Source organism: Mytilus californianus, unplaced genomic scaffold (genome assembly GCF_021869535.1).
Source record: "Mytilus californianus isolate M0D057914Y unplaced genomic scaffold, xbMytCali1.0.p SCAF_2, whole genome shotgun sequence".
Taxonomy (NCBI): Eukaryota; Metazoa; Mollusca; class Bivalvia; order Mytilida; family Mytilidae; genus Mytilus; species Mytilus californianus.
The window spans coordinates 128,450,677-128,474,868 of NW_026262668.1; the positions used below are offsets into that span (position 1 = coordinate 128,450,677).

The 24,192-nt window shown below is 32.4% G+C and overlaps 1 protein-coding gene across 1 annotated transcript in view; it reads right to left on the reverse strand.

Annotated features, from left to right (window-relative positions):
* The window catches only part of LOC127730987 (calcitonin gene-related peptide type 1 receptor-like), a 57,824-nt gene that overhangs the window by 16,571 nt on the left and 17,061 nt on the right, over positions 1-24,192 (reverse strand). Inside the window, exons 2-4 of the mRNA XM_052239684.1 lie at positions 18,575-18,908; positions 6,649-6,768; positions 926-1,032 (exon numbers count right to left, since the gene is read on the reverse strand). Coding sequence (XP_052095644.1) covers positions 926-1,032; positions 6,649-6,768; positions 18,575-18,701 — 354 coding nt within the window. The 5' untranslated portion in view covers positions 18,702-18,908. The remainder of the gene's footprint in view (positions 1-925; positions 1,033-6,648; positions 6,769-18,574; positions 18,909-24,192) is intronic.

Genomic DNA, 24,192 nt, shown 5'->3' on the forward strand with positions numbered 1-24,192 from the left:
CCTAGTACAAGAAAGTTGATGAAAACTATTATATATGTATATGTACTTTGTAAAAAAAATGGCACTTTTATACATGTATTTAATATGTCCTCTAAATTAAAGCTGTTTTGATATTCAATTCTGTTTGTATTCTACTGTAATTTTTTTTAAAGTGGTCTGTTTCAGACAAAATTTTGTGTGTGTATCAAACAGTACGTAAAATGTATGAACAGCCCAGCTGTCAGCACTTTCTGAGTTGACTGAAATATCATTTGTAAATTTACTATTTATAAAATGTTGAATTAATCGAAAAACGAAAGAGGTATTACCAAAGGGAATAAATGATTTAAACATATTTTGCACAATATTTTTGAATCTATGGTTTGCAATGCTCTTTAACTTCGTACTTAATTTGGCCTTTCAACTATTTTTATTCGCGCCACTGTTGAGTCTTATGTAGACAAAACGCGCATCTAGCGTACCAAATTATCAGACTGGTATCTTTTAAGAGTTTTTACTCTTATTCTTTCACATATAATAATAAGCAAAAACCAAAAACGAATTATTTTAAACTAAAATCCCACACAACTGAAAGTAGAATGGACTAATACTTTCATATTTTGATTGAATAAAACATAGAAACCTTGTTAGAAACCGCACAACTGTTTCGATGTTTCTTTATCCATATAAAACTACTGTACAATTAAAAATGTATAGGGATTTTTTTATAAATTGCATATTGAATCAAATCACCGCCGTACACATTTAGATCGTCATTAAGATATATTCACTTAAATACACTAAATAAAACCAGCTTTACGCTATATTTGTTTCCGTCAATGATAATGGAGTTGGTTTAGTCTAAGTTTTTCGTTGCTTCATAATAATAATAATAACAACTACAATGAAGTGTCAACATCCTTACAAAATAAAGTTACAGTATTACCCTAACTTTCTCTGTATCCGAACATGGGGAATAATTTGTCCATACTCTATCAGAGTCCGGATGTCTATACCAAGTACCATCAATGTTACAGTCCTTATATGGTAATCCTGTAAAAGCAAGTAAAATGTTTACCACTTAAACTAAGATAAATATTGTCTCTTGATTACTTTTTATGTCAAATTATTTCAATTCGTTAAAAATATTACGTTAGTCTTTCCAATATTTACATTCGTAGTGTGAATCCAATGAATAGATAATCATTACGTGACAGAAATTTTTAGTTTAAAAATATAATAAGGTTGTCACTTTGGATAATTATTAAAGCAGAAAATGTAACAATGTAGGTTTCTCATTCTTGTACCGTTATCGCAAACTGTCAATATTAAACGATAACACGTGCGAACCGATTTGTTTCATTCGATATTCACGCCATCTTGAAATTACTGCTAAATAAATATCGGTTCTGATTGGTTGCCTTATAATGCGTCTAAGGTACTATTAGCTAGAATGAGATATCGAATTGAAATCTGTCCCGGATAGGAGAAGATATTAAATACTGAAGGTATAGAACCACGCATTCTGACCCGGTCACAAAGAACATACAAGAAAGTAGTACTTATTTTAAACGAAATAGTTCATACGCATAGCTGTAGCTTTGTCAAAAAGAAGAAATTAAGGGTAATTTTGGTAACAAATGAAAGATTAAGGTCCTGGGATCACTGAAGAACACTTGTTGAAAGTTTCTCTTGAATAATATGAAATTATGATAGGGGGCATATTGTCCCGTTGCTCAGATCAGAAGTTCTTGTTTTTATATTAACCAACTTCCGGGAACCAGTGCGCTCTAAAATGCAATTACAGATACGCTGAATTTATCAACACAAGTCCGGATAAGGTTTAGGTATGGGATGAAATGACTGCCACTTTATTTGAACTTAAGACAAAATAGATGTAAAAAGTAAAATAACAAAAATACCGAACTCAAAGGAAAAATCAAATGGCAAAATCAAAAGCTCAAACTATCAAACGAATGGAAAACAACTTTCATATTCCTCACTTGGTACAGACATTTCCTTACGTAGAAACTTACAGATTAAACCTGGTTTTAATATGCTAGAAATTGCACAATTTAGCATAGAAAGCAATGGGGCTATGAATTAGTGGTTTTGTTCCTGAAGATGAAGAATAAATTACAGTATGGGTGTTCAAGACCCGACTAACAATTATTGCTTCTTGTTGAAATGATTTATGATCCTGCAAAGCACTCCGTTCGTTTTTAGAAAGGTTTTAGTTGCATGAATTATGGCTTCACTTCTTACACCTGATCAGTTTGTAACGATATAAACGGCAGTGAAGCATGACTAAACTATAAGGGATAAAAATCGTCTTGAAGATCAGAAATTATGATGCTAATACAACAATATAATGTTACAAATATATCTTTTGCCTCATTATTTCGGATTTGTTATATCTGATTTTCTTTACATAACCACCAGATATTTTGTCTACTGTTGTTTGTCTTTTAGTCTTGTTCCTTTTTTGCCATGGCGTTGTCAGTTTATTTTCGACTTATATCAATGGATATCTGATATATTTAAATTTGTTTGCAGACGATACCGTCCTGTTCAGAAAATCTGCCGAAACATTACAAGTCTTACTAGAAAAACTTTCATTTTATTGTAAAAAGTGGAATATTAAAGTGAGAGGTTTAGCGCTTTAAAACCAGGTTCAATCCACCATTTTCTACATTTGAAAATGCCTGTACCAAGTCAGGAATATGACAGTTGTTGTCCATTCGTTTGATGTGTTTTGACATTTGATTTTGCCATGTGATTAGGGACTTTCCGATTGAATTTTCCTCGGAGTTCAGTTTTTTTGTGCTTTTACTTTTTACTGTTAATACCGACAAGACAAAAGTAGTCGTTTTCAGAAATGGTTGGCAACCTGTTAATAACCGCTTTTTCTTTGACAACCAGGAGCTAGAGATTGTAAATTCATATGTATACTTAGGCATGTTGCTACATTTCAATGGAAAGTTCTTACACTCACAGAAGCGGATTTATCAGCAAGGAGCAAGGGCTCCTTCTTCCTTATTCGGCACTCTTAAACGAGTTTTTATTGAACATGGTCAAGCATGTTTTTGTTTAATAGTATGGTGGCCTCTATACTTAACTTTGCGTCTGAAATTTGGGGATTTCATCGAGCCAATGACATTGAACTCGTTCACAATCGTTTCTGTCGTTTTATATTAAAGCTTGGTAAAAATGTACCAATCGCCTTTTCATGTGGTAAACTTGGCCATCTACCTATGTTTATTTTAAGGAAACATAGAATTATAAAGTTTTGGTTGCATATAATATATGATAAACCCAATATTGTATATGATATTTATAACCTCCTACGCATTGATGCCTTAAATGGTAAGAGAAACTGGGTTTCAAATGTTCGCGATTTATTATTTAGTTTAGGTATGAATTATGTATGGATTCATTAAGAGAACATTAATGTAACATTTGAATATATAAAATGTCGTATAAATGATCAATACTACCAGAATTGGTTTGCTATTTTGAACGATTGTGAAAAACTGTGTTTATATAGGAAATTGAAAAATGAGTTTTGTTTAGAAGATTACTTAAAATATGATTTTAATAGTAATATACTCACTAAACTAGTACGTAGTGGAACATTAAAACTGAATATAGAAGTTTGTCGTTTTGACAATATTGTAAGAGAAAATCGAATATGTATATGCTGTCATATGAATTGTATTGAAAATAAGTACCATTTTGTTTTAGTATGTCCTGCCTTTAGATCATTGAGGCTACAGTGTTTACCAAAATTTTATTGTTCATGGCCAAATCATAGAAAGCTTGTATTTCTTTTACAGGCTAGCTCAAAGAATTTAACTAAAAAATTGTGTAAATTTCTTAATGCGGCATGGAAGCTAAGATTACAAATCATTATTGCATAACAGTTGTAGTTCTGTGCTTGTTATGACCTCATTGTGTTGTTCTCTGCATGTTTACTGTCATTATTGTCATTATATATTATGTTATTTTGCTCACTTATTTTTGTATTAATTATCTTTGTTGGATTAATTATGAAAGTAACATTTTTTTTAAATGAACTAGACAGCTTGGAATGAGTAAAGACAACGATGTACGAATTATAAGACATACAAGGGATTTTTGTTTCGCACACAGCTTGGGTTCTTTGATCTCAAGTTCGTTTTGACACATTTCCTATATACAAAATATGTGCTCTTTAAAATAATAGTGCAAAAAATTAAGGACATAACTGGTTTGTGATGCGAAGTTCGAATTGGATCTTGTTATGACTGTTAATGATTGTTCTGAAATTGTTAAAATGTATCAATAAAGATAAATACATGCAGATAACATGGTCTTCGGTTGTTTTATATCAAATACCTTGTATTCCTGGTACTCTACAGTACAGATCAAAGGAAAATAATTTTTTGGTAGCAGCAATACAACATAAATATTCAGCGAAATTTTCAACAAACTTTAACATACTCTTTTCAAATAATAATATACATCAAGACAACAAAATGAAATAAAAATCAAGATCGAACGGACTCGGGGAGATGGTATTAGGGCGAACAGGTACTAGGGCGAACACGAATCAGGGCGAACGGACCCGGATTCACAAAATACCTGCTCAGGAAAGAACTATTTGATACGGATATAAATTGGTGCTAAAGTAACTGCTACATGCTGATGTTTATGGATGCCTACATAATTGCTGGCTAATGAGTTTAAAAGTATATCAAAATAGTAGTACTTGTTTTATTTTGTGATATATTACAGCACTCTTATTATCATTGTTTAATCTTAAGTGCGTATTCTTTAGAGGACCTAATCAGAAAATATTTTATGCATAACTGCCATCGCCAATACTGGCAAAATAACGTCGTTGTCTTGCCTTTGTAATCATTCGTCGCATATCTGTCAATGTAATGACCTAATTATGTCGTAATTTTTAGCTTTTAATGGATTGTTTAAAGGGATTCAGATTCAGATTCAATAGTTTATTAAAGTCTCACCACATACATACAAGTATAAACACATTATAATATCAAGTACACAATATAAAAATTTAGAATGCATGTGCCATTCTTAAAAGAACTATGAGAGACTGTTATATACAATTATAAAACAACAGAATTAAAACATAATTTTGTTATTTACACAAAACATAAAAGTGCAATATCACCATGCACATTCAAGGATAAAACCTGTTACATGTACATAAAAAAATAACAATGATTTTTTAACAGTATAAGAGACTATTTCGTCGCAATAAAATATTTTGGCAGGTTTTGGCAACAGAACTACAAACATTTTCATTTTTGAACAAAAATATAAATTTTTCATCATCTGACAAAGTTAAAAACATATTATTATGTTGAATTATATCAATAAATAAAGACTGCCTTAAATCTTCATATAATGGACATGTTAACAGTACATGTTTTTCATCTTCTATATCATCACAACTGAAACATAATCTTTTATCTAAATCTAATCTTTCGTAACGACCAGTTTCAATTTTTAAAGGTGCTACTCCACATCTAAATTTCGCATATGCACTGCGATATCGAATAGGTATATTTTGCAATAAATATTGTTCAGTAGAGTATGAAAATTTAAACAATTTATAAGTTCTCAACTTATTTCCTTGACCATAAGAATCAAGCCTTGTAGTCCATTCAGTTTTATATTTATCAATAAATTGATTTTCAAAGAATAACTTTATTTTAAGGTATATGCTACTTTCAAAAACCAATCAAACAAAGTTCTAATTTTCTAAGCTTTTCCAAACTAATAGAATTTCACAGTATGCTACTAGCACCTTTAATACTATTCCATATGCACTAAATGAATAGATATAGGAAGATGTGGTATGAGTGCCAATGAGACAACTCTCCATCCAAGTTACAATATATAAAAGTAAACCATTATAGGTCAAGGTACGGCCTTCAACACGGAGCATTGGCTCACACCGAACAGCAAGCTATAAAGGGCCCCAAAAAAATTACTAGTGTAATTTTTAACCATTTAAACGGAAAAACCAACGGTCTAATCTATATAGAAGCCTTTTTAACGAGATAATTTAAAATTTAACTTTAAAATGAAATGGACCGTACTTCTAACAATAATCAAAACTATGCATTTAAAATTCTTAATAGATTTTATATCAAAAGCTTTTAGAATGAATAGGTTGTCATTAAATATAACGTCTTTATGTACTTCATCTATAAACAATAGCTTGCAGATGAATCATAATTAGATTACTGCAATTCGAGATCAATATTTGATATGCAACATAGAAATAGAAAAAAAATTAATATGTTATAAGAAATAGTCTAATTTAAAAACGGCATTTAAGAAAGAGGAGAATAAAAACAGTTCGAAAGTCATGATAGCCAAACAAATTAGATTGATCAAGGGACAAAGCTTCAGAGAAATTACTCATGATCATGCGACAATCGGTGATACTCATTTAAAAGGTTGCAATTTCATTTCCCATATTTTTCTTGAATTCACATCGTAATTAGTATATAGAACATACATGAGGCGTGTGAGTTAATTGTTAAAATACTCATGTGGCTTCAATGTGTGCTCCTCGATACATGATTCATAGTACATAATTTAATGAATGTATGTAAACTGTCGAGTACATCTATCTAATCAACATACCTAAGTGATGGCCAAACTGATGTTTGAGGAAGTCTGGACATTTACCATATGTTCTTGTTCCTGCTCTAGCATAGTCCCAGCAATCATACCCATCAAAAGTAGCATTACAATACAGATATCCTAAAGAAAACTTGGATAAATTAGGAGTAAATTGATAATATTTCACGTGAAAAATGATATTCTAACATTTATATATAATAACCTTAGGTGAATGTTAAATGATATTTTAATGATAATCCTCGTTTTTTATTTGATTTTTGCTTTAAAGTTATTTATGTGAATGTATTATAATGAAAAAAGAAAGAACAGATATCAGGAGGGCATTCGAAAATTAAAAAAAAAACAAGAATGTGTTCATCCACTCGCACTATCATTTTCTATGTTCAGTGGACCGTGAAATTAGGATAAAAACTCTAATTTGGCATTAAAATTAGAACGATCATATCATAGGGAACATGTGTACTAAGTTTCAAGTTCATTTGACTTCAACTTCATCAAAAACTACTTCGACCAAACACTTAAACCTGAAGCGGGACAGACGGACAGACGGACGAACGGACGAATGGACGCACAGACCGAAAAACATAATGCCCCTAGATGGGTCATAAAAAACAACGGATATCGAAAATTACAAAAAATTGAATTGTTTCACATTTTTCATGCCGGGGCATTTTATAGCCGACTATACACTATGGATTTTTCTCATTGTAGAAGGCCGTAGGGTCGCCTATAATTGCTTACATCCACTTTATTTGAACTTTTGTGGATATTTGTCTCATTGGCAATCATACCACATCTCCTTATTTTTTTTATTACATAGAAACCTAAAAACTGAGCAACATGAACCCCATCAAAAACCGTGGATGGACTCATGTTCTTCGGAAGGGTACACAGTTCCTGCTCAAAATGTGGCACCCTTCGTGTTACACATTCAAGAACAGAACAGAAGCGGTAATAAGTTACTGTCGGTAATGTCATAATCGTGATAACTAGGACGGTATGACACAGATATTCCATAACTGTAAATCAAACCATGATGGCGTCCGTAAAACTATCGAAGGTATGACTTCAACTTATCATTTGGAACCCTTTATGCAACAGCTTCCTTTTAAATAGTTACCCTCCAAGAAGGATTTTATGATAAGAAACTCAAGCCCTGGAAAATCGTATCATCTGGGTGATGTATACTCGGTATGCAGGCACTGTTTCAATGTTGCTACACATAAATGAAAAATCCATAATTGAATAATTGGAATAATCTTTTCTGCCGTAATGTTTAGTTCTCAACCGACCCTCATTGTAAATTTCTAGGTGTAAGTCAATTTATGAGACAGACTTACCTGTTTCAGTGGTTGTCGTTTGTTGATGTGGTTCTTAAGTGCTTCTCGTTTCTCGTTTTTTATATAGATTAAACCGTTGGTTTTCCTGTTTGAACTGTTTATCACTAGTCAGTTTGAAGCCCTTTATAGCTTGCTGTTCGGTGTGAGCCAATGCTCCGTGTTGAAGGCCGTACTTTGACCTATAATAATTTACTTTTTGAACATTGTGACTTGGATGGAGAGTTGTCTCATTGGCACTCATACCACATCTTCTTATTTCTATTAACTATATCTGTGGTATCATGATTAAAGAATACAGTCAGCATTTTTCATTTTTCTTTGAGAATTATCTGTATGAAGTGTGCCTCATAAAAATACAGGAACAAGCCGGTAAGGAGAGGTGCACAGATGGTTCACAAAGGAATGCCGATTGTCCTTACTATGCTCGAAATGTAACAAAAATGTTAACAATAAAAACAAATCATTTTGAAGATGTCAAGTATGAATTTTAAAAATCATTAAAGATATAAGAATTATAATTTTGTACTCCAGACAGGCGTTTTGTCTAAACTATCAATCAGTCACGCTAGATTCACAAAGGTAAAAGGCCAAATAAAATACAAATTTGAAGTTCATAGAGAACCCAACATTCCGAAAGGGTTTGCCAAATACACCTAAGGTAATCTATTCCTGCGGTGTGAAATCCCGATTTGTAACTTCCTAAATCTAGACATTTGTGTCTGCGTTAGCCATTCTGTTTTGTGAAATTCTTTTATTATGTCTTTGTGTTGTTAGTGTGATGAGTAGAGAACTCTAATGTTTCATACTATTACACGAAGAGAGGGACTGTGATTGTATGCATTCTGAAAGGCTTTTTGAATTTTAAAGTATCCAGATCTGATTCGCATCACCCCTAGAGTAGGCAGTTTCACAGTAACTCTGATGCCAAGTTTGTATTGCTGATTGGATCAGGTAAATAATAACGAAAGTGGTGTTGGAATTTAGAATGAGATAGATTTCCGTTATCAATACAAAGTCACAAAAAAGGGGAAAAAATGAGAATATACAGGTAACTGACAAAGATTTATGAGAATGACAAATTTTATGCTGATTTAAAACAAGATCAATACCGTGTCCGGACTATTGTCGATGTATGCAATTGATCGAGTTGTATATGAAAATATCACTTACAACATTGGATGCATCCGAAGCGTTTTTCAAGATAAACTTCATTAGGAACGCCCAAATACAAAATTGAAAGTATGTATAAAACCCAAAAATTTTGAAGAGCTATAAGACCAAAGATAATAATAATAGCTTAATCTATCTAAGGTCCATTATGCATTAGGAAGTTAGATCCTTCGTTTGATAATAATTTCGAAATTTTAGAAAAGTATGTTATAAATCATGTCAGTACCAGAGCACTGACTTCTGTGTTATTATACCCTCGGGGAATAATAGTCAACCAGCAACGGTATCCTCCAAGAGCTAGAAAATAAAGAAAGCACTTAAGTGTAATGCATCCGAAAAACTTTTCTAGATTTACCCTCATAAGGAACGCTCATATCAAAAAATTTGAAAGTCATGGATGTATAAGACCAGAAACTTGTTTAGAGCTATGTGACCAAAATGAGACCTTAATACTATAGCCAAATTCATCTAGTATGAACACACAAACTGCCTGGATATCGTAAATTCCCTAGTTCATTCTCGGGTTTCTTTGCGTTCTTTTACGCTCACTGATGATATTGTTTTAATAACCGGAACGAGTCATATTGAGGACCTACACCGGATGCATATTCTAACGCTGCATGTGGATAAATCTTAAGCTTTCAAATATTTGAAGTATAAAGAAGTTTTCTTGTATTGTCATACTTCAGGTCTGGCTATATACATTGTATTTAAACATAAATGTGTATGATTGCAATGTTGCATGTTGACATAAAAAAACTACCAATATTTAGCTCGTGTTTCTGTATTATGAACATATTATCATAACTCGTGGATACATATTGAAACACAGATACGGTAACCGAAAAAAAAAGAAACTCAGTACAAATTTATGGGGACAATTATTCAGTTAAAATTATATGCTGGAGGAATTTTGAAATAGTTGGCCATTAAGAATGAAAATAAAAATTCAGGCAGCATTGTCTCAAAAAAGTGTGCGTGTTAATACACCAGTTTTAGTGGAATTACCTCCTTCATTTCAAATAAAAGATTATTTGTTATAAGTTTTCAGGTAATAATTAATGTTAAATAGTCTACTAAAGCTACTCGGCGTAACTGAGAGAAGAAATATAATTTTTTCACAAGAGAAATGCAACTAAACCAAACAAAATTAAAAACCAATTGTTCAGAGAACAATTGAAGGTCTTTCCACTTCTTACGATTCATTTTGATATGAAAATATTAAAATACGGTTTAAAATGTCATATAAAATGTCAAATGAAACCTAAATGAACGCTGATTCCAAAATATGTGGTTTTGTTTTTGTTGAAATAAGGGAGATAATTTGTTACTTCCGGTCTGAAAAATGTCACTTCCGGTATTATTTGATAGTTTACTTGACACTGATTCCAAAAATATATGGTTCTATATACTTTTACATCAAATAAGTACTAAACAAAGCTACTTCCGGTTTACACAAAGTCATTTCCGGTTGGATTTTCAAGGTCATGTAAATTGCAACCTAATAAAAAAAGTCCCATGGCTTTATCGTGTTTAAATATGAAGTTAAAGCAAAGGTCAAAATCTAGAACGTCAAATTCAACTTTGACCTTGAGCTCAATTTCAAGGTCATAAACCAAGGACCTTTAATCAAACTACCCTAGGTCTTTATTATACTTGGTAAATGAGTGATACCACCATACATGTAATTTTAAATATAAAACGGGAGAAAACTCCACTTAACGGTCAACGTACCCTTGCAATTAAAATCTACGTGTTACGACATGTCGCAACTAACAATTTTGTAAAAATAATTTGTCTATGTCTTTTACGGTTTTTGAAAATAAGTGAAAATAAGCAAAAATCTAAATTTAGAATTTGACCTTGTCCTAATTTTCATTTTTTTGGACCAAGGACATCAAATCCATAGACCCTAGGTCTCTATCACTTATGGTTTACCAGTTAGAAATGCATATCACTTATATCAAATGCATAAGGGGGAACTTAACTCTCATATGGAGTCTCCAGATAGCTTCGGTCCAAATGGTCATCCTAATCCTGAAGACGTAACGAGCAATTTGGTAAAATAAATTTGTCGTAAACTTTTACGCTTGCGAATGAGTAGTGGCCACAAGAAAAACAGTGTTTGGGGAGATAACTCTTACAACGTAAAGTGTTCGGTTAAGCAGTGTTAGTTTCAAAAGCGTATAAACTGTAAGATATCATATTCCAAATATATAAGCGACATCTTATAAAACAATAACACAACGCAAGAAAAAAAATTAGGCGGAAGAAAAAAAAAATAATAATCAGAACAAAATCAATAGGCCTTTCCACGGAAAAGTGGAAAGACCTAATTAGTGTACTTGACGAAAGATACGTTGTTTGTACGGTGCGTTTGACATCTAACCTCACCTAATATGCAAGTCGATTGTTGTGATCCGTCCTACTCTAACTTCAAAACACCGGGATACTTGCATCTAATAAAGCAAAAACCTTTCAAATTGACTATTTCTACGTTTCCTTTTTTCATGGAATTATGATTAGATGTCTTTTGCTTATGTGTGTCGCTGAGTTGCTGTCTCATTGACATATACATCAACCAAAACCTCAGATACTTTCAATAAACTGTATAGTTATTTCTACAACGAAACTCATTGAAAATTACAAGCCGCGATTTGTGAACAAACACAACATCAACGTAAATTTTGCACCTAAACGACCGGATTCGTGTGATACTTGAATGATATTTTCAGGGGTTATTTTTTTAGGATGATATTTGAATGTACAAGCAAATGTAATCATTTGAATCTTCAATGTGATTTCATTTTCTGATGCAAAAAATTATCTAGTCCAGAGGACTAAAATTATTTTTACTGATCAAGGTCCGAGATAGTCTTTTAACATATGACGTCGAGGGTGATATTTTCTTTTTACTTATTTTGCTATTTGCTATTTTATATTTCATATTTGTTGTTTTTGCTATCAATGTGCCGCCCCAAAAAATCCCAAAAGGAAAAAGGAAAAAAGATGGAAAACTGTAACAGCTTCATAAAACATAACCTATATTATATTTTTGAGTTATTAGTCTGACAACCCCGTGCGTTTATATGTCCTTAATAAAAACAACGTAATAAGTGGGCGTACGGATGAACGTTTACCTGATCTGACCGAGTCAATAGGTGGCCAAACTGGACCAATGGATGGTCATATCCACGCTGTTATAAGTCTGATAATAAGGACAACTTTGACTGAGGAAGTTGGAACCTTAGTGGCAGAATAATTTCGAAATTTATCAACGGAGAATTTGTGAAGGTATGTTATACTGAAGCATAACTGATCATTACCTTACATTGAAGCCAAGTAAAACATGGTCGTCGAAATTTTTTTTTTGTACAAGGAGTGTTGTAAACTATCGGAAAAACAGAAGTGGCTGCACGGCGGATGTACAAATTACTTTCACGATATAACTCAATATGGTCAAGCCCCTGACCAAATATAAAATCAGTTTGACGAAGGTTTTCTACTAAAGATCTTTCGGACGGATGGAATGACAGACGGAGTGAGGCGGTTGTCGACGCAGGTAACAAAACAGATGTTTAGAAAAAAACAGTTTAATGGTTACAAAATATATAATAAGAAAAATCAATTAAGAAAACATACCATGTCCTTCGTGTATAAATTGTGTTTAACTTGAAAAATATACCCCACTTGTTGAAAATTTTATGAAAGGAAAAGTTAAAAGCAAAAAATCTCTCTTTATAAAAATCAGGAGATGTGGTATGATTGCTTATAAAAAAACTATCCACCAAAGTTCAAATGAAGTAAATGTTAGCAATTATAGACAACCGTACGACCTTCAACAATGAGAAAAACCAATATCGTATAGTCGGCTTTAAAAGGCTCCCACATGATAAATATAAAAAAAAATCAATTGAGAAAACTAACGGCCTAATTTACAACAGAACGAAAAACAAATATGACAGACAGGAATCAACGACAACCTCTGAACTATAGGCTCCTAACTTGGAACCGGCACATAAAGAATGAGGCGATGTTAACATCTTGAAGGCGCCAACCATCCCCCTAAACTAGAACAGTGGTGTATCTCAACATAAAAATAAACTATAAAAAAGTAATGTTAAGGGAACGATTCGAGCAACATTGTCTTAAAACTCAGTGAAATGACATCATCTTCATAAAGAACCAAACGTTAGCTTAAAGGTTAATGCTAGCATCTCATCAATTTTTTCGCGAAATCCCTGTATGAAATCTGCCTGAAACGAAGAAGGGAACAATCGATGAGTATATGGGCACTGTTGGTTCCAAAGGAGTATCAACCGTGTGTAGAGAAACACTCTCCTTAGATGTTAAATATGTTGATAAATATAACATAAAGCTTTAAAGGAAATCAGTTTCAGGAAACTTTGTGTTTGAATGAGAGCGGGACTTTTTTCTCTGATAAAATCATGATTTGTTCGTTGCAAAAATAAGACATTTGCATAAAGTTTTGCTATTCTTTTTCATGAAACAAAGTTGACCTTTTCCATCTGTCAGTCGAGGATTATTCGTATATATGGTAGAGAAGCCAAATGCTTTATATTGTTGCACGAAGATACGAACTAAAAGTGTATGCACTCTAAAACATTTAAGAATGTTTTTCAGTATCTACATCTGCCTTTGAGATATAAAGAGAAAACTGTTTAAACCCAGAAAAAAACATAATTTGATATGATTTTGGTATTATACATAGCATAATTTGTGTAGGTGAATCAAATCTCAATACAGACGTTTGAGAGACAATATACTAATATATTTAGCATATGTGATGTCAATCAAATATCTTTATAGTTACGTATATATCTATTAAGCATGCCCTCTTACGACTATTCAGTCTGCAAAACAGCGACAGTTTTGAGTGAGGTATCCAATTCATAGTTCAGACCGTATGCATACATAAAGCATTTGAATTTTAAGTGGAAATGATTTCTGCAAATTATAATTCTGGAATAAGGAATGAGTATGGTAGACTTCTTAATCCCATCGCAATTACGTATCATCTACGGATATCAATCAAATGTGACATGTTATCTCTGTAAAGATTAAAATTCAAAGTAGAAGAAAGTCATAGTGTCTTTGGCATATCCACAAAAATTATTGCTTGTCAGAAAACAGAAGGCAGTTATGCAAAACCATAGTCAGAATGTTTGTGACCTATCTAAATAAATAATTACTTGTCATAAAAAGCAATCCTTGCACATTTCAAAACACTGGATAAGTAGTTCAAAAATCATTACATCATTTATTTAATAAAAATTTCTACGAAATGAACATTTTAAATCTTTCTAAGCATCCAATAAGTCATAATGACTAGCAAGCTTGGTCAATATTGACCTAGAATTTTCAAGACTATGATGAAGGCAGAAAATCTAACTTCCCAAATATTAAAATACCGTAAAATACAGAAGCTTTAAAGATTGTTTATAAAAATAAAGTATTTATGCATCTACACGACACTTTAAATGTCATACTATACCAAACATCAAAAGTTAAGGCCATAACGAATTTCTGTTTATGATGACAGGATATTACTCTGAAGTGGGGTGAATGATTACAATTGTTATTGACTTACACTTTTACTTTTTAATCGGCGGCTTGTGTGATTTTAAGATCGTATTAAAAGGTCCATTAGCTACGAATTAAACAAAACAATATGATTGTTTTTGTTTTGTTTCAAGCATTTAAAAGGCGGAATATAAAAATAATATTTCGCCATTAGCAGTCAGTTTGGTTCAATTTCGTCGAGTAAGCCACAAAAACATCGCGGATGTATTATTGGTTTGTCTCCCTCCTACTCAGTTCTGATTCCTTGTCCGGATTTGGCTATCCTTTTTGGTTTGATCAGCTCTTAAACGTTTGTATAAGTTTTCGTTCTTCAAATATTTTGGCCTCGGGCATCACTAAAGAGACATCTTTTGTGGAAATGTGTATCTGGTGCAGTAAAATTGGTATCGATAATGTAATTGCAAGTCAATAATTCAACTCTTTTGAGTCCGTATGCATTCAACCTTTAATTTGGCCTTTAATTGGAGAAGGTTGCACATGTGTACGCATATGGTTCATTCATTCAAAGGAGACACCAGGAAAAACCATTTCGTTGAATCATCCGGCCCACAAAAAAAATCGTTCTTATACAGGTACAACGATGATATACATATATTGTTTATCTATATCATGATGTCAAACAGACCTACAAAAATCGTCCTTATAGGATAGCACGTGCTTTTCTGTTCATATAAATTGATAGTAATGTTTATATCTGGTAATATGACTGTCGGCAGTCGTGGGAGGTCATCTCGCTGGATAATAAGTTAGCGTCTATGCTTAAATACGCATGAAATGCTGATACATTATAACGAGTTCATGCATTGTTAATTGTTTCTTTTGGACATTTTGTAATTTGGGTATACGTTTTAGTATGCTGTCAATCAAATATGAGAATGATGAATATAAATGTGATAGCTAATCCACTTTTTAATGACATGTAATTGTTAATCATTTTATACAGTACATATAGGCAACAGTATTTTACCGATGTTCAAATCTCATCAATCGATTAAGAAGACAAATCAAGGTAACAAAATATAATGCGGGAATTGCATTTACTCCAAAAGGAGTAAGCGACAGAGTAAGGGTCTCCTGCTATGTATGCATCACCCGCTATGCGAATCAACACTCAGTCAAAATGTCTCAATCAAGGACCGTACACACCCCGTAAAGTTACATATTAGACGACTTTTTTGGTATTGAAAGACCTAAGACTGCGAAAACATGTTGCTCGTAAGTGATGGTGACGGTTAAACTTATGAAGTACCGATTTTAGTCATTCTTCTTTATTAATTGTTGGAGCAATTTTTGAGTAAGGATCACAACCCTGCTAATGACATATGTATAGTTAGAACATGCACGAGTGTAACATATCAATTGAGATATGTAAACGCCATATGATGGAGCAGATGGTAATTTAATGCTGAGTAATGACAAGTTGACAACTGGAGAGTGGAAATCATCACGTGTGTCATAGATTCTAGTTTGAAGTCGTTCATCAGTGTCAATATCAAGAAAAGATCAATAATGAATCAGAACTTCCATATTCGGAGGTATCCTTGATCTCAAGTTCACTGTGCTGTGTGTGATGAAAGCACTCACTGAAATGAGGGTAATTGATTGCCAGGACATCATCACTATATCTTAAAGTGAAAGTAAAGATATTTTTCTCTTTTTCTTTAAAAATGTATTATTGTATGAATTCTCCATATAAGTTCAAAAGACAAGTCTGCTAGTAAAGGTGTACACTTGGTACCCATTTGAATATCGACTGTCTGCTGAAATAGAAATCCACCAAACTCAAAAAACATGTTGTCGATCAAACATTAATATATCACTTTCGGTGTTTTTTTATTTCGGAATCAGTGCGATTCTGCACAAAAGACAGATTTTTCAAGTCCTCAAGCAAGAAATTTGTATCTGCGAATCCGCTTTTGGTTAAAAAAAAAAGTGCTCTGTTTACTGAGACGATGCATTCGATTTTTCAATAGAGCATGGGAGTAGCAGTGTAAAGAGTAGAACAATCAAAAGTTTTGATACTACTGCAATATTGTAAATAATGGGATTGAAGATTTTGCAGTAGATCTTCAAAAATTTTAAGAATCCACATCTGATTGGTTGAATATACCTCATCACAGTACTTTTGAAGGCCATCTTTTACTATACAAAGAATTGTGTTAAGAACTTTAGAAAATGTTTAGTCAAACATCCTGTTGACGACCCGGGCTAATTACCGTTCTTTATGATGGTTTTGTTAAGTTTAGGTATCTAGTATAAAGACGGGACATTGCCCTTAACTGTCCATTTTATGTTAATACTAAAGAAGAGAAGGACGGATACTAGTATATGACTTTCTAAAATCTCCTTTTTCGTGAATGATGTAAGGGTGTATGCGAGATTCTGAGTTTTGCTGTTAATTCGGATTATTTGGTTACATATTCCAAATAATGATTTTTGCATATAAAAACAATAATAATAGACGCTTTGTCTGCTGGCATGATAACATACGTGTCGTGAAGAGATGATAAAGCATATACAACTTCTGGCGTGTGCTCACTGTGCGTCGTAAATGCTTCTGAATGCATGGCCAAATACATTCGATCCTTTCAGATAAAGCCTCCAGTTTTGTTTCATCTGGCTCGCGCTTTATCCATAAAACAATCAATGTATTATGCTATGTCAGAAAATAATAAATACTGACCTCGACATGTTAACTAGGTCATTAGTTTTTTATCAAAACAGCAGAGGTATGATAATAGAAATAATTTAGCCCTTAGATTTCAAAAATTGGAAAATTCTGAAGACTTTTAAGATTATATTTATTTTACTAACAAATAAAATCGGATGCTAAAATGGAAAGTTTAATACAAAATATCACTTTTTGATGTGACTGTGATATCATGAGCATGTCAAAATTTACCAAATTTTCAAACATTTTAATGTGATGCTATTTTGGCAATCTTTTCAGATTGCACTTACTGCACGAAAAGATTTTGCCTAATACAAATAGGCAATAATGAAATTTAAAAAAAAAATGCTATCTGATAACGTAATGAGTCATGATTATCTAAAGAGTGTTATTTGATAGATTTATCACAAATTTTGATTTTCGATTTCAAGGGTAAAAAATGGCCTTAACATATCTTCTGCTTTCTTAAACTCGTATAAAAATTAAATATTACCACGAGACTAATAGCATAGATTTGGGCTCTCAGCAAATATGTTTGAATTTGCTCAGGCGGGTGGAAGTCATATGGTTACCATTTCGTTTATAGTATAGACAGTATATATTTTCTATTACCCTGAATGCATCTATAGGTAGATCAGAAATACAGCGGATACTACATCCTCACAGCAATTCAGGTCTGTAAAAATATGTCAATGTTTTGTCAGAAATCTTTTGACATTTGGCCGATTTGGCCTCCAATATTTTTTTTCCGAGCAAGACAATGACACAAGACATATATACTACAAGTTATCATGAATGGGCTACTGTAACTAGAACGTAATATTTAAATGACAAAGACACAGAGTTATATCAATGTTCTATTCTCATGGTCGAATTACAGTCATTATTCAGCAGGAGTGGAATTGTGCCCAAAAACAAATCTTCCGCTGCCCAACCCAAACCTTCCCATGCCAGCCACCATCATTTACCATATAAAGTTTTATAGATCGTGCTGATATTTTTTTTTTTTATGTAAATAGGTGTTTTGGCTAAGAGTATTAATTTTATATTCTGTTGTTAAGTAAGCCAATAAATACAGCTTGACTATACATTGCACGAAAAAAGAACCGCAAATAATCAGTAAAATTGTTACAAAACTTACCATCTGACGGATATGGTTTATGTAGAACAGTTTCATTACATTTCATAAAGTTTTGCCAAATTTCTTTCGTCATCATTTCTTGGAAAGACAATTGTTCCGTGTCACTAATGGTTCCATTGTATGCCATATTGAAATCTTGTTCTACTGTTCCATTTTAATGCTCATATTTCATAATATGTTGTGGTAAAAAATAATGTCATTCCAATTTTTTACATGACATTGAAATCATTGTTAGGTGTTCAAAGACAATTGTCGTCATTTACAGGAGCCAATAAACCTTTGTAAAGAGATAATGATCCTCATTGTTTTGTTGAATCAATTCTGACTGTAAGTTCTGGAATACAAAAACAGATACACCAGTAAAATGACATGTTAACTATTAATTTCTCAAGAAATGTGTCAAGGGATATTATTGAATAATATTTTATATGACATTATTTTTGTTTGTCATGATTGGAAATTAATGCATTAATGAAAATGAATAAAAAATTTTGCCACCAAATGTTACTGTTAATGGTCTGTTACTTCATCGTTATATATATTGGAAACAATATTTTATATTGATCAGGAGTATTTTGAAGAGAGAAAAAAATCCATAACACAAAAATAAAATATGAGGTAGGATCATGCCAATGCAGTGACTTCAAAGTACGGTTGTAGAGCAAACATAAGCTACCAGTAATAACTTTTACTTAACAAAAAGACAATATACACAACGATGTATTTTTTTTTTTACTTTTTTACATTTCTTACGAGCGGAAAAAAGACAATATACACAATGATGTCTTTTTTTAAACTTTTTTACATTTCTTTACGACCGGACAGGATGTTGATAACATCATCGGATGTTGCTAATCATTAAACTAGTATTTCTTCTCTAATAGTTATGCAAGAGCACCAGTCTTCAACATTCAATAAAAAAGTTTGTCCAGTCCATGCCGCACTTTGATCTCCAGGCAATACTACACTATATACTTCTACTCATATAATCCTGACGTCGATAAGTAGTTTCGAGACAAACGATCGACTGTTGTATACACGATAACGTTACAATGCTACATCTAGGGACATTCGTCAACGTTTTCTCGAAAGTAGTTATGGACTTCGGCCCTAAACTTTCATTTTTCCGCCATTATCATTATGGAATGATACATTATACATCCTTTTTATCAGACATAACTGAGAATTAATGCATTGATGATATAAATGAAAAATTTGTACATAGATGAAAAATGCAAGAATAGAATAAAGAAATTCACAGTAATCAAAACGAAATAACAGACTTCAGATTTCGTGCAGACCTTTGTCAGTTAGTTCTAAATATCTATATTTTTTTTAATTTATTTTGTGGCTTCAAATTAGCGCATTCAATACAAACTACAAAAATATCCTCAAATTTAGATCTTGTCATTCACATTTAAGTATGTGTCGCAGATAAAAGATCTTTTGAAACTTGATATATGTTAATGTTGGTTATGTCTTTTTTTGGGTAAGGTTATGGCTCGTATAACTTTTGGCAAAATGATATGTTTAGGCCAAATACGTAAATTTCAAAATGCTTTAGTTGAATAACTACATCATTATTAAATCAGGAATGAAAACACCCTCAATATCGTCAAATAAACAAACATTTTTTGGGAATGACAGGCATTCTGAAGAATTTAAAAAGTTTATTCGTATCCCTCGCAAAGAAAAATAAAACATTCACGGCAAAAGGTGCTCGCTGACTTACTATCCACCAGAGAACAAATGACGTAGTTGTCAGCAACTATAGCATTATAGGTTTACGGCCTTTAGGTAGACGATTATTTTTATGATATATATATAGTTATATTCTTATTTATCAAATATTAAACCAGTTCCGTTCATATCAATACATAAATGCAAATTATATACAGTCACACTTACAGCGTTGTCATTTCATTACATATTGATTCAGACGCATTCGAACGCATTGTGAGGGAATTGTCAAATTACCATCATACCTCATGATTATGTTGCCATACGTATTTTAAATTTGATAGAGTTCAAAGGTTATATATGATATATGGCTGTGGTCAGCAATTAGAAGCCAGAATGGTATCCGGGAATATGAAAACTATTTATCTTATTACATTCCAAATATTCTTAAATAAGACAATAACAGTATCTGACAGAGATGAAGATAAAAACTGTATATTCATTTGATCTACATATAAACTATCTGTAATTTATTTAAGATATCAGTAAAGTAAGGTACATTTATTTCTTTTTGGGGCAATCATATAAAAACATATATGACGCAGGTTTCTTCAAAAGTGATGATTTTCTATAAATTGTTTGAAATTTCACAGTGATATCATACTTTAACTTTGTTTAAACCTGTTTATTACATTGGTAGCATTGAATTACATTGATTTCCCAGTCAAATAAAAACCGATAATTTCACATGTGAAATAAACGTGGTTATTTCACTCTCTGACGTCATACAACAATAGGCGTTGTCAAGACGTCGATAACGTCGGATCAAAACAAATTGTGAATGCGTAGAAAAAAGATATAGTTCCTTACATTTTCTACATTAATTTCATTAAAAAAAGCCATTTGCCAATGTAATAAAAAGAATAACTAATCAAAGAATTCAAATATCGAAAAATATTCAACTCGTGACCGAACAACACTGATAATTAACTCATGCGCTACGCGCATTCGTGAATTAATGTGTTGTTCGGTCACTCGTTGAATATTTTTCTCTATTTGAATTCTTCGATTAGTTATTCTATAATTATTTACCTTTGACTTTAATTATTTATCCCTTGTAATTTTTTATTAACTGTATATTTGCATTCAGGTGTCACAGGTCAAATTTATTCGTTCATTGTGTGTTAATTTACGTTTTTTGATTTAGTTAAGCCTTCCAATTGATATTTTATAGTGTGTTTTTCTATGTTGCGATGTTATACTATTGTTTCAGAAAAGGGAGAAGGTTTGATCCCGCTGCAAATGTTTGCACCTGTCCTTAGTCAGGAATCTGATTACAGTAGTTGTCGTCTGTTTATGTAGTTCATACGTGTTTCTCGTTTCTCGTTTTTATATAGATTAGACCGTTGGTTTTTCCGTTTGAATGGTTTTACACTAGTAATTATTTGGGGCCCTTTATAGCTTGCTGTTCGGTGTGAGCCAATGCTCCGTGTTGAAGGCCGTACCTTGACCTATAATGGTTTACTTTTATAAATTGTAACTTGGATGAAGAGTTGTCTCATTGGCACTCATACCACATCTTCCTATATCTATCGAAATTTAAATGGAGCATCACTAAAATGAATTAGATATCTGATGTCAACATTGTCATTTCGCTATGAGAATACGAAATAATTTTTGGTTGACCTGCTTGGTAGTTCTGCTACGAAATATTCCGACAAAAAATATTGTCTTATCGTACACCATTTTGTAATAATATAATGTAGATTTACGGCATAACAACAATATATACATGATATACATTGTGTTATATTAAGATATATAGGTTTTTTTCAGAGACAAGTGCATCTATGTTCTATGAGAAGGTAGTGTAACTAAACATTTATCCATATACATCAACCAAAACTTAATATCAGCTAGCTTCTATGACGAAGTAGCGGAAAACAAACAATTATCCAATCATTATGCACATCAACTGTAAGAAGATATCCACGATCATATGAACAGGTAGTGTAAAATGAACGTGCAACTATCCATTTGTGAAAAAATTGAAATATTTTGAATGTAGCATTTAAAAGGGCTAATTAGTAAATCTTTTTCATTGTGCTTACACGCTTATAGTCTACGAGTTGTGACAGCATTTAACTTTAATACAAGATAAATCTTATACGAGCTACTAAATACTAAAATGTTACCATGTCTTTAAAAAGTAAAATTGTTTACTGTACCTGATACAAAAAAATACTATCTTTTAAAATGGCTTTAGTGAATATATAATTTCTTTACGCATGCCATTTGATGATTATAAAAACATTGACTAAAAGTTTAAGTTACAAATCATGCGAGATATGATGTAATAAATTAGTCGATTATAGATAACAGCATTGTAGATCATGTCTAACGAATATAATCTGCATAAAAAAATATGACACTTCCGGTGAATAAGGATATATCAAAATATAAAAACTGAAAAATACAAGAGAATCATCTTTGCAGGAAAGTGCATTGCACTGAGTAAAGAAGAGCAGCTTGATAAGAAACAATACGTACAGTGATTTTGTAAATGCCTTTCAACATTTTTCAAAATATCAAAATAACAATTTCGACGTTCCATCTCAAAACAAACCAAAACATAACACTACAATTTTAATCGACGTTAAATACGCAATTCATATATTATTAAATGATGAAATATAAACAGAATATAAGAAACAAATACTATTTTCTACCAGTAAGAAACAGTTGACACAACAACCTTCTGTTCTTCTCATATATTTTATGATGGTATGATACAAAACCCCTAACGGGAGGGATTGTACTTGATTTTCATATGATGAAAACATAATCTTACAATCAGTTTAATTGAGGCCTGAAGCTGGCATGTCAGTAAATGCTAGTAGTCATTTGTTAATGTATGCATCATTGTCATTTTGCTTAGTTTCTTTTGTTACCTATTCTGATATCGGACTCGGACTTCTTTTAAACTGAGTTTTACTGTGCGTATTGCTGTGCGTTTGTTTATTCCACATTAGCTAGAGGTATAGGGGAGGGTTGGGATCTTACAAAACATGTTTAACCCCGCCGCATTTTTGCGCCTGTCCCAAGTCAGGAGCCTCTGGCCTTTGTTGGTCTTGTATGTTTTTTAATTTTAGTTCATTTATATGTTTTGGAGTTTAGTGTGACGTCCATTTTCATTGAACTAGTGCACATGTTTGTTTAGGGGCCAGCTGAAGCCCGCTTCCGAATGTGGGATTTTCTCGCTGTGTTGAAGACCCATTGGTGGCCTTCGGCTGTTTTCTGCTCTTTGGTCGGGATGTTGTCTCTTTGACACATTCCCCATTTCCATTCTCAATTTTGTTCGTAAACTATGGAAAGAAGACGGAATAATGAAACAAAAGAAACATACCCTTGGTCATATACGACATAGATTTGTCGTAACGAAACGTCAACCAAATCATGATCTGTTTACTTTTTGTACTGATGACGTCAACTTAACCTTTACGGTACCTTGGTTCAATAGCTACCTAGTAAATAACATCCTTGTATTTTTAAAGTAATCCTGATAAAAACAGGTGCTCACGAAGTATTGAATCAAGTGGGAGATATATCCTCCTTATTTCGGTTCCAGTTTTCGTTAGGTTCTGAACTGTTCTTCGCTGTCGATTTTTATGTGTACAAGAAGGTAAAAGTCAAGATATAGAGAAACACGTTACTGCATCTATATATCATTATTTTAATAATTAAAATAGAAGCGACCAACATAACCACCAAAGTTGAATTATTCAATGAAAAGACATCATCTTAATAGCGGAACGAAAAGTCAAAGGATAATAATCGCGCCTCTTCTTTCTTCATTTCAGTGTTGAATGGGGTATATAGAAATGGTCTGAAGTTCTCATAACCGGCAGTCGCACATCATGCAAATAAATATATTTGTC